At 40.7% G+C, this 12756-nt stretch overlaps 1 protein-coding gene across 1 annotated transcript in view; it reads right to left on the bottom strand.

Moving 5' to 3' along the window:
* Positions 1-12756, bottom strand: part of LOC127418150 (gamma-aminobutyric acid receptor subunit alpha-2) — a 145882-nt gene that overhangs the window by 40842 nt on the left and 92284 nt on the right. The window contains exon 8 of the mRNA XM_051658569.1: positions 5285-5437. Coding sequence (XP_051514529.1) covers positions 5285-5437 — 153 coding nt within the window. The remainder of the gene's footprint in view (positions 1-5284; positions 5438-12756) is intronic.

Genomic DNA, 12756 nt, shown 5'->3' on the forward strand with positions numbered 1-12756 from the left:
ATTGCCAAAAAAACATCCTGGTTACTTTCGTAACCTCTGTTCCCTGATGGAGGGAACGAGACGTTGTATCCATGTAGTGACACTAGGGGTCGCCCTTGGGGACCAAACACCTCTGATCTTTGAGGAAAGGCCAATGGGAATTGGCGAGTGGAATTTGCATGCCACTCCCCCGGACACACGGGTATAAAAGGAGCTGGCTCGCAACCACTCATTCAGGTTTTGTACTGAGGAGCCAAGACAGGGTCCTGGCCATTTTAGCAGGTAGTTCAGTGTTGTGGCAGGAGGGACACAAAGTCTCATTCCCTCAATCAGGGAACGGAGGTTACGAAAGTAACCAGGACGCTCCCTATCTATCACTCACTTGATGTTGTGTCGATGTAGAGACACCAGTGGTCCCTATATGAAACACCACAACTAGCTGAACTGTGTTACATGGACTGGCGGTGCGAGACAGGTAAACCATTGTGTGCCTTGTAGCCAGTGCACCTGGCTGCCATGTAACCTCCCCCAATGCTCCTACGAGCGTCGTATGGTCCCCCGCACCTCGGGGACAAGTCAACTGCCCAAAATGGGGACAGGTCACCCTAGCCGTGGCCCCTTCCCTTTTTTTTTTCTCCCCAAAAAAGAGTGGAAATCGTTCAGCTGGGGGCCATAAGTGTCCGCATCGGGGGGTGTCCTTTCCCAAGGGGAAGACACTGCGGAGATCACACCCTGCACGACGGGGAGGCAATTGTGTGGAAATACGTCACATGGTCTTACTGAGTCTTGTCGGCGGTGTCACATGTGGAGAAGTCCCCCTGGTAGGTCCTACCCAGAAGGGATGGAGCTCTACAAACACGGCGACCGGAGGCAGAGGGGGACTCTGTCCAAGGAAGACGCAGGTTTACCAACTGGGAAACCGTCTCGTAGAAGATACATCACACGGGGTTACATACAGGCAACCAGCGCATGTGGAGCACTTACCCTTGCACAGGGTCTGTGCAAGTAGGCTCACGGGGGGGAACGCGTACTTGTGCAGCCCCGGGGCCAGCTGTATGCGGCGCATCTGTGCCAAGGTGAGCCTCAGTCAGGCCGTACCAGAGCGGGCAGTGGGAGGATTCCCGGGAAGAGAACAGGTCTACCTGTGCTTGACCGAATCGACTCCAAATCAGCTGGAACACCTGGGGGTGGAGTCTCCACTCTCCCCTGAGCATGACCTGCCGCAACAGCGCATTGAGGTCACCCAGGATGTGAGTCGCTGCTGACTCCAGAGGAGGAGACGTTGCGACATGCGATGTGGGTGCAAGCTGCCTTGGCAGTTGATGTATGCTACCGTCACCATGTTGTCCGTCCGTACCAACACGTGCTTGCCCTGGATCAATGGCTGTAGCCTCTGCAGGGATAGCAACACTGCCAGCATCTCGAGGCAGTTGATATGCCAACTCAGTCGCGGCCCTGTCCAGGAGCCCACGGCTGCTTGCCCATTGCACACGGCACCCCAGCCAAGCTTGGAGGTGCCTGTTGTAACCATGACGTGCCTGGACACTTGCACTAAGGGGACCCCTGGACTTCAGGCAGTTCAGCACTGACTGCGCACGCTCGCTCGTGAGGCGCGCCATCTGAGTCTAACTCCAACCCGAGAAAAGAGATGCTCTGTACTGGGGAGAGCTTGCTCTTTTCCCAGTTGACCCGAAGCCCCAACCGGCTGAGGTATCTGAGCACCAGGTCCCTGTGTGCACATAACAAGTCTTGAGAGTGAGCTAGAATCAGCCAGTCGTCGAGATAGTTGAGGATGTGGATGCCCACTTCCCTTAGCAGGGCAAGGGCTGCCTCTGCGACTTTCGTGAAGACGCGAGGCGACAGGGACAGACCGAAGGGGAGGATCTTGTACTGGTACGCCCAACCCTCGAAGGCAAACCGCAGAAAGGGCCTGTGCCGAGGTAAAACCGAGACGTGGAAGAATGCGTCCTTCAGATCTACCGCCACGAACCAATCTTGATCCCAGACACTTGCTTAAATGCGTTTCTGCGTCAGCATCTTGAACGGGAGTCTGTGCAAGGCCCGGTTCAGTACTAGCAGGTCCAAGATTGGCCGCAACCCACCGTCTTTCTTGGGCACAATGAAGAAGGGGCTGTAGAACCCCTTCTTCATCTCGGCTGGAAGGACAGGCTCTATCGCATCCTTCCGCAGAAGGGTTGCAATCTCCGCATGCAGGGCAGTGGCGTTCTCACCCTTCACTGAGGTAAAACGGATGCTGCTGAACCCTGGCAGGCGCCTGGCGAACTGAATCGAATAGCCGAGTCAGACAGTCCTGGTCAGCCATCGCGATGGGTTGGGGAGTGCAAGCCATGCCTCCAAGCTCCGGGCGAGGGGGACCAAGGGGACAATCATGTCGGACATACTGGTGGGTGGGGCCTCCTGGTGGGGCGGAACCGGAGGTGCCATGTTGAGGGGGCTCGAACCCCGTGCTTGTGTCCGTGCTGAGTCTGGGGACATCGAAGCACTTACCTGGCTCCGAGTACCCACCATAGGAGCAGTCAGCGATGGGGGAGGAAGGGAAACCATCCTCGTAATCCATCATAATCGCCCAGGCATGGGTGTGTTTGTGCCGCAGCTGGGCATGCAGGGGTGGGGGGCCCGCCTCCGCAGCGCTGTGCCTGCCGTAAATGTGCGGTGTCCGGCGATTGTGATAACGATGGCATTATCAGCTTTCTCAGTGGAAAAATAGCCGTCCAAGCAGGGGTATTTCTCCCTATTTCGCGGAAGCTGGTGCACAAAAGTCTTTCACTATAGAAACCGCAATCTCCTCCACCATTTTAAACAGTATGTCCTCTCCAATGTGGAAACTCCAGTAAGAGGTAAGCACCTTGAGTTGTGTAATTAATCAGTCTGTTGTGTCTCTCAGCTGTGATGAGCCGTAATGCTGAAATTGTTCATTTAAAGCCATTTCCTAGCTTTAGTAGTAGTAGTAATACGAGCGATCACGTAGAGCTTTTGTATGTAAACACTGACTGATGCGGATTCACTTCACGTCACCTAACTGGCTCATATTACACACAAAAATGATTTTTTGCCACCACCTGCTGGCTAACATATGTAATGTAAAAAAAAAAAAAAATACATGTAAAAAGAGACACATACAGTAGCTCTTAACACATATGCACTGCTCTTACACTTTAGTTTAGAACGGCACGAATACAAGCGGAGTGATACACACAGTGAAGCGTCCGAGTGCTGATGGTGTGAGACCATCAGTGCTCATGGAATGTTTCTCATCCAGTCAGATTTGAGGACCGGAACTAACTGTTGTGCGTATATATATATATGTATATATATATATATATATATATATATATATATATATATATATATATATATATATATATATATATATATATATATATATATATATATACACACACACTAACATTTTCTTCTTAATCTAGACTCAATCTCACCCATGCCAATTCTAATCCCAGATCAAACCTTCTCTTCTTCATTCTTCTCAATGTGACCTTATTCTTCCATTAATCTGTCACATTCAATTAATTAACAGTTTTTCTGCATCAGTTTGTCTGGAGGCCAACAGCTCGTCATAAAATCAACTTACAAAACTAGTTTGACACCACCTTCTCAAGTTCTCTCAACCATTCTATTCCCAACCTATTACAGTATGTTACATTATGAAAAAGGTGATTTCACATACAATATTTAAATTATATTAGAATGACTGCACATCTTAACAATACGTTTAAATCAGAACCTACAAAGATAAAAAAGTCTAATAATATTGGGAAAATAATAATTATATACAGTATATATATGTATATTCATGTTTTTCTTGAGAAAAATATGTTTGTCTACACTCAAGTAACTCAAGTCATTTACAGTATATTTGTATAGCACATCATTTTAAATCAGCTTTATAGAAAATCATTAATCACAGTGTTCTTTAATGAATCATGATTAATCATGGTACATGGTACATTAAAACAAACATATAATTATACATCTATTTATTTTATATTTTGTCTCAAAGAACTTAGTCATCATTTATTTTAATTATTTAAATAAGTACTTAATTAATTAAATAATGTAAAAAAAAATTGCAGATAGAGTTAATTAGACAAATTTTTACAGGTATAAATCTTTGATACAAGTATATGTATACATGCCATAAAATCAGTGGATATGCTGCAATTAAAAGTTCAAAATTAAAATCTGCCATTTCCTACTGACTTTTTTTTTTTTAAAATAGGATCAAATGGGCAGATTCAGTTCATATCAAACTTTATTGTAAATATAAACTAAAGTGTACATTGCCAATGCATCATTAGACATGATACATACAGATATAAAACATATTAAATGCTGAAGTTTAATTTGCTGAATTTTAAAATCTCAAAGATATAATTTTCAGCTTGCCCATACCTCTCCACCAGACTGCGGGTGAAGTCTCCATTCTCTGTACAGTAAATCCGCTCATGTGTTTATTATGCCTGAGACATGTGTCACGTGTAATGAAGCGTGTGTTGCTGCACATGTAAACCAGTCCTGCTTGACTCACTCTGAGCGGGATTCGAACCGCTGTCTCCAACATGGGAGGCAGGCGCACTAACGAGGAGGCTAAAGGCTACAGCCTCTAGCGGCAGTCGTTAGTGCACCTTTTGAGGCCAGGGGAGTGAGGTTTACATACACTGTAGAGCAAGTACCAGCTGGCTACCGTTACACACACCGCCCTAAAGCTCACTCTTGTCCGGGTCACGGCACGACTGCAACCGGTCATGTTCGACCCGCTCTGAGCGGGATTCGAATCGGCATCTCCAGCATGGGAGGTAGGTGCACTAACAAGGAGGCTAAAGACTACAGCCTCTAGTGTCAGCCGCCAGTGCGCCTCTTGAGGCCAGGGGAGTGAGGTTTACACACACTGCACAGCACTTACCAGCTGGCTACCGCTACACACACAATCAGTTTCTGTGCTAGAATGTGCAGTTGAGTCGAGGGTGTCAGTCCAATTTTAGTCATAGGAAGTGAGGAAAAGCTTTTTGAAAGTGGAAAAACAGATTTTTTTTTTTATGCGTCAAACAGTGAACTCTTAATCATGGAAATAAACACAGTAAATTTCCCAGCCCTAATATATATATATATGGTATTTCGATACGATACGATGCAAAGCCTCAAGATATGATAAGGTACAATTTTTTTGGTGAACTATACCTTTAAATTAGTGTCTAAATTTGAATTTGAAATATGCATAAAACCTGTTTCATCTGTGATTGAATTTGTGATCTGGTTGTAAACTTACCAAACACGGTCCGGGCCGGAACGGACTCTCGGTTCAGCCAGAAGGACACCTGGGACAGGATGACAGTCATGATGCATGGGAGGTACGTCTGAATCACAAAATAACCAATCTTCCTTTTCAGGTGGAAGTGAGCCGTCATCACCGTATATTCACCTGCAGATAAAAACATCATCCAAAATTATCACTCACCATTCAAAAGTAAATACTGGCTTTGCTGAGTAAACAAAACCAACTCTTTCAGCAATTAAAATATACATTTACTGTGTATCACACAAGCAAGAGTAGCCTACTCTTTTGCCCATATGTCAGCATAGCTATAATCAGAGTGCTGATATATTTGGACAAAACAGCATGATTACAAGTGTGATATTGCTTTTATACAACAGTTCAACAAGCAAGTAAATAAAAAAGTAAAAAGGAGCATCCACAGATTCAGGATCTTGCTTAAAAAGAGCCAAAGCTGCCGTTGATGCACCCAAGCCTCCTTTGCTAATACAAAAGTATCACTTTAGAACTCAATGATGGTTTGGGCTGTTTCTAACAAGATATTGAAATAACAAGGACCTGTGTGTGTCTCCTACTAAGACTTCACAGAGTATCTATACTTTAAAAAATTCATGTCACTCCACAGGAACATTTATTGACTTTTGAAGGCAAAATCCAGTTATGGAAACAAGCTGGTTTCATAAAATCACATTGTTATATCTAAGTTTTTATAAAATTATTTTAACGTTGCTCGTTGTACGTATCGCAATGAATATTTGTGTTGAAATGAACACAAATATTCACAAATATTCCACTCGCTTTTAGCACCACTCAGTGGACATTTCACCTTGTAACCGCAGAGATATGTGTAATGAACCATGTAGTATCATTTTGCAAATGTCACCACTGTCAGAGTTTTCCGCTTTAATGTTTTATTTAGGCCACTAGAGGCCCTCATTGTATTTCTTTTCAGTTTCCCGCCATTTTATCATATGTTATTGTTTTCACCTGTGCCTCCTTCTGGACTGTGTATTGAAGTTGTTCACTTCCTTTGTTTCTTTGTTTGGTTATTGATGTTCCTAGCCAGTTACTGCCGTAAGTTTGCTCTAGTTCCAAGTACTGAACTTTGTAAGCCTTTTGGTTTGTTCTTTCCCCGTGTTTATTTTTTGCTGTTTTTTGATATCTTTTTCCTGAGTTTTTTGGAGATAATTTTTTCTCCTTTCAGATCCTTTTCTGGACTAAACATTTTTCTGTTTTTTGTGGTTGTCAGTAAGAAATTGTTTTTGTACTCTTTTGCTATTTTTGTTAATAAACTCTTTTAAGTTAAGAGTTCTTTTAAGAGCGTGTCTGACTATTGGGTTCAACACGGCTCAGTGGTAGAAATTAAGAATCTTGTGCCAGAAACCCAAGTTCAATTCCTGGCTCTAACAACCACAGTCACATACTGTAATTGGTGAAGTCTACAGGTACATGAAAACATGATACTGCAAATGGAAAATATATATATATATTTAAATTAGGACAACAAAATATATATTATTGGGTCATTCTACAGAAGTGTCCAATTTTAGGGTAGCAAAATGTCTGAAAATACCTACTAAATCTATTTAGCACATGTATTTACAGGCACAGAATGAAAAATTATATATATATAAAATTATAATGAAAAAAAAAAAAAAAAAAGCTTTTGAAAGACATTTAGCTTTTACTCATATAAATCAGGTCTGTGAAAAGTGAGGTTGTGTAGCATTTACTCAATTGCACCATCATATTTTTCCTACAAAATAAAAATATTTAAAGGACAGTCCTAAAAATAGTATGATAAAATCCTTAATATCTTTACTCTTGAATGAAGTAACAGTCCATTAATTTAAAATAAGTTATATGTCAAATATGACAAAAAAATACCGGTAACACCAGTGACACAATGAAGCTCCAAAGAGTGTTGCCCTCCAATTTTAATTACTGAGATGAGATTAGAAATGGAGTATTTCTTATCAAATGAAAGATTATAACTGACATTAAGAAAAAGATCTTTAACAACTGTCTTTGAGCGTTTAAAATAGATAAATAAATAAATAAATTACTGCTTTAGGAAACCACTAAAATCTTAGTGGTCATCTCTAGATCTTGCCAGAAGCACCACTATACCATGTTTGGCCCTTCACAGTACAGTACCTGGCTAAATAAATAGAAGTTATAATCATGAAATATGTGTTAATAAGTGCTGTCTTATGCATAATAACTTCATGAACAGCTTTTATTAAAGCTTATTCACACAAAGCTGTCACTGGTGTTGCCATTTCTCAGTGATGACCAGTAACACCAGTGACAACTTTGTGTGAATAAGCTTTAATAAAAGCTGTTCATGAAGTTATTATTAGTGACGATTTTCATGAAATATGCATTTTATAAAAAGGCAGCTGCAGTACCTCAAACCACATGTTGCTAATCATTCTGTAACCTCTAAATCATGTAATTTTTTCCATTTGTTTTATATTTTTTGACGATTCCGTTATGATCAAATCAGTCATACCAGTGATGTCATCTAAAAGCCTCAAATGAAATTATGGAACAAATGAGTCAATTTCTGATCACTGAAAAGGGACAGAAGACTTAGAATGTGCTTTTCTTGATTGAACTTCAGCAAGTAGGATGCAGGATTTAGTAAGTGATGTCAAAATCTGGATATTTTTTTCCAAAACGGGTTTTTTGTTAAGCGGTAACATGTGACATGACTCCGGTGGACAGCTATTTCCATCATATTATTTATAACATTTATTTGGAATTTCATTTAGTTATGTCATCCATATAATAAATGGGATATTGAAGTATACATTTATTGCATTTTAAACTCAAAATAGAGCCCTGAACCTCGATACATGACCTTGGGAACAAGCACTTTTATGGTACATGGAATTTAATATAATTGATTAAAAACAAATATTGCCTAGTTCATGGCTAAAACAGGTATAATTGTTCAGATAACATCTTATATTATTTACGTATGTGAATACATTATGCCTAAACAGCATATATAAAGTGTATACTTTCTGGAAAGGCTGGGGACAGAAATGTGGACGTTTCTGTAGAATGACCCAATTAATAAAATAATTCAAAACACAGTTTCATGATTGGTAAGAAATGTATCTGTCTGGTAAATTGCCATCACTGGCAGGTAAGGAACGAAAAGTTAGTTTTGTTTGCTAGTTTAATTGGTTGTATTTAGTGTACATGTATCCATTTATATGCTGTTAAACCTTTCAGCCTACTTACTGTTACGATTGCAAATAAAAATGATATCATCTGATAGTTATAAACTACTGTACCTTTAAATAACTTCAATGTAATTAGTTAAAAAAATATGCTAGGGAAAAACAGCAATAGTAAATAGTTCCTTTGTTGAAAACACAAAATATACATTATTAATAAAATGATGCAAAATCAGTAAGAAGTATTTATGGCTTGTAAATTTCCCCAGTTCACCCGCTATCAGCAGTTATAGTAAAAAAAATAACAACAACAAAAATAATTTTGCATCCTGAGGGGAAACCAGAAGAAAAGAGTGATTAAAATGGGGTCAGGTTTAGAAAAGAGGCTGTAAATATAACATCAGAGAGCAGGATTATGAAATGCATATTAAGACTGAGAATATTCTCAGTGAGCTGATCTCACAAAGCAGAAGGGTGGCAGATAAATGTAATTATAATCTGGAAGCTCTTTCAGGAACCCTTACACCTCATCTCATTAAATCCTAGATGAAAAGATCAGGTCAGCGTGAACTGACTCTACAGAGGCAGTTTGTCACGGAGCAAAACGGGGAAAGACGGCGACATACAGAATAGAAAATCTCCTCGACATTTGCATTTTTAACCTAATTATCAAACAGTATTATCCCAAACACTCACAGAGACACACAAACATGGCAAACTGCCTGGAAGCAGAGAGGCGAGCGGCCCACGAAGAAAGAGAGGGGGGTAAAATCGAGAGATGGAGGAAGACATACTGTAGGTTGCCCATGGCAACAGAGGAGAGAAATCAATCTGGCTTCTTTGCATGGTGGTGGAGGATGCTGTTTTGGTGCCACTTGGCAGAGGGGGGATCTCCTCTCCCTTTCTGCAGAGGAAGCACTGAAAGGATTTTGGCCAGCTCTAATCCTGTAAAAGCCACTCTTTGCTTTCTTGTTGAAGTGCGTTTGTTTCGTCTTTCCGTGAGCGCTGCGGCCTGTTAGCTCAGCAGGGAGTGGCGGTGAGGAAAATAAGCACTGATGAGGCTGAGCGTTCTGAGCGCCACGTCTACTTATTTTAATGAACCGCAGTCCACTAGAGGAACACAATGATGAAATGTAAATGTGTATGCTAGAAGAGAGTACACTGTGTGTGGCCGGTTTGGATGGTTTATGAGGAAATGTTTTTAGGTTACAAACTAGTAATTGCAAGGGTATTATGCTATAAATGTGGTTTATAAGGACATTTCTAGTGTCCCCATAATTCAGATTGCTTAAAAAACATACAAAACTATGTTTTTTATTATTTTTTTATTTTTTTATGTAAAAATGCAGAAAGTTTTTTGTGTGGGTTAGGTTTAGGGGATAGAATCTATAGTTCGTACAGTATAAAAATCATTATGTGTATGGAGAGTCCTCATAAGGATAGCCGCACCAACGTGTGTGTGTGTGTGTGTGTGTGTGTGTGTGTGTGTGTGTGTGTGTGTGAATATGTCTCTACTGAATAAAAAGATAGCATGTGCAAGTATTTAACAGAGATGACAATAGCTCTGCTCCAAACCTAGTGAACTGACCACCTAGATAGCATTTTATGGCATCAGAGGCGCACTCCTGATGCGAAAGCTGTTCCAAAAGGTATGGGAAGCATATGCTGCCTTCAAAGATACATCTTTTTGGTCAAATTGTAAAGTCTACATCATCAAGCCTGGTTGTGGTTAACGCGACAGATGAAGAAAGTAAAATTTAGCCAAATATCAATAAAACCCAAATTATTGAAGGAACAGAATTGAAAGACTTAAGGACATACTGTATATTTGCACTCAATGAAGTGGAGGATCGAGTTGCTCTTCACATATGGTGAGATGACATCCATTCATTTATTAATTGATCAGTCTGTACATGTAGATGCACTGCGTGATTGATTTGATTTATTCTTTTAATCAAAAAAGTGTTTGCTTGGAGTTCGGAAAGATTTAAACGCATCGTTAATTATCAAGACTAAGAGATATCACGAAGAGCTCACCTGTGTAGGAGCATGATCATCAGTTGTTAAGGAAAGTCCAGTGGTAGTTTTTGATGCTATTTAGTGTTTTGGGATCAAATAAAATAAAATTAGCTTTTTACCCCAGGGAAACTTTATAATAGAAAGAGATGCTCCAACATAAGGCAACACTGCTTATCTGCATCCCGGAACAGAATATTCAATGTAATTGGAGACCTTGGAGTTGCTTCAAAAGTTTATTTTAGGTGAATAGAGGTGCACAACATGTAGGCCTACTTTATGGCACCCCACAGGTTTTTCTTCTGCAGCAGTTTATTAAAGAAATTTGATGTCTGTCAGACAACCCACTAAAAAATGAGCAACACACTCCATAAAAATATTGTTCTTTAATTTGTCCACAACATCTCACGAATAAACATGTGGACTATGCATAATAACAGGAACATAAATTGACTGATCAACGCGTTTAATTTGAACACAAGCAATGCTTTAAATAATGAGGATGAATAGAGACTCAATTTCTCAAAGTTTATCATGCTGAAAGTAACTAAACGGAAATGCACAGCACTGTCAGCATGCATAATATTACAAAAAATTGCATCTTTCATTTCATCCCTTTAAAAGCACCACAGCCAAAAATAATAAACTCACTTGTTTGTTGTTGGAGGACTTGCAGGATCCCTTTTGCAGGATGTCTACCTTTATATGACTTATGTGACTGTCTGTATTACATCTGATCGACTTCAGTAAGGTTATTCAAATGCTCCCAAACAGATGATTTAAGTCGCTTTTTATGGTTATGAGACTGGTAGATCGAATTCCTTTCTTAAATTTTGGAGTTTGTGTGTTTAAGGCACAGTTTCACGTGAATTGAAAGTGCACGTTCAGTCCGCGACATGCAGCCTCCGTCCGTAACCATAACAACAGCCAGTAACCAGCCAGGCACAAGTGCAAGAGATCTTCACTTTTAGGCTTACAATGAAAAACTCCTTTATATTATTAAATTATATATTACATATATAGTATTTTTGTCACGTGTAAAATAAAACATTTCTTGTCTTAAATTATCTGCCATTTTTAATCACAGTTAATGGTGAAACCGTATAATGATGACATTGTCATTTTAGTCACGTTACAGTAGCTACAGTTATGGTAAAGTGAATGTGTGTCCACCTAGAAATTTCAAATGCCCCCTAAGTAATTCATCCTGGCACCGACACTGTATTGCATGTATACTTCATGCAGGAGGCAGAAATCAGAAATCATTTTGGTTTGCTAGCAATGTTTATGAAACGGGAGCCAGCTGATATGTAATAGCTGTGCGGTATGTGTAAACCTCACTCCCCTGGCATCAAGACTGCTAGGGGCTGTAGCCTTCAGCCTCCTCGTTAGCACACCTGCCTCTCGTGCCGGCTGTTCGAATCCTGCTCGTAGCGGGTTGAGCAGGACTGGTTACATTTACTCAAAATCTAGTAAAAATCTAGTAAAACTAGCTAAATTTAGCTGATGAGATATTTTTAGGTAGAAGAAAACTAGAAAAAAATATTTACTTCATAAACCTCCATGACTTTTCCATGTTTTTTTTAGATCTTAGTGATTTTTAGGCCTGGAAAAGTCATGGAAATTAATATGTTAAAATTTCCTGTCAGGCGCCACTGAATATTGTATCTCGCTCGCCGTAGATCAACAGTGATGCAATGTCAAAGGCACGACAGGGGCATGAATATCTGCTGCATGGTGTTGCTTATCCAGAATTCGGCACATTGGATCCGGTTTGAGATGGAAAAACATTTGGAACAAACATGCTGAATTCCTGTTTTATCTGGTAGGCAGCTCACTAGGTTTTGGAACAGTGTTAGTGTGTGTCGGTGTGTGTGTTTGTGTGAAGCCACTCAGAGCCACACTCAGTGCAGCGTGAAGATGTTAGTTATGGTGTGAAGATGACGATCAGTCACATGAGATCACTGGAGAGGCAGTGACTCTCTCCGCTCACAATTGCAAAGCAGATCAGCAGCGACATTCTAAAGCAGCATGCTGAAAGAAATGGACCCTCACAAGTGGCTTAAAATGCTCTGGGCAGGAACTGTCATGGTCCCTGTGAATTCACAGGTTTGTTCTGTTTGTTTTGGTTGTCTCTCCCTCATGTGTGTCAGGTGCTGCTGGCATGCGTGGTCGGCGTTTCCATGGGAACACTGATTGTTCTTATGGGAACAGTGATCATGCCACTGAATTTGCGTGCTAACAGCACTCCAGTTTTGT

This window comes from Myxocyprinus asiaticus, chromosome 27 (genome assembly GCF_019703515.2).
Source record: "Myxocyprinus asiaticus isolate MX2 ecotype Aquarium Trade chromosome 27, UBuf_Myxa_2, whole genome shotgun sequence".
NCBI lineage: Eukaryota > Metazoa > Chordata > Actinopteri > Cypriniformes > Catostomidae > Myxocyprinus > Myxocyprinus asiaticus.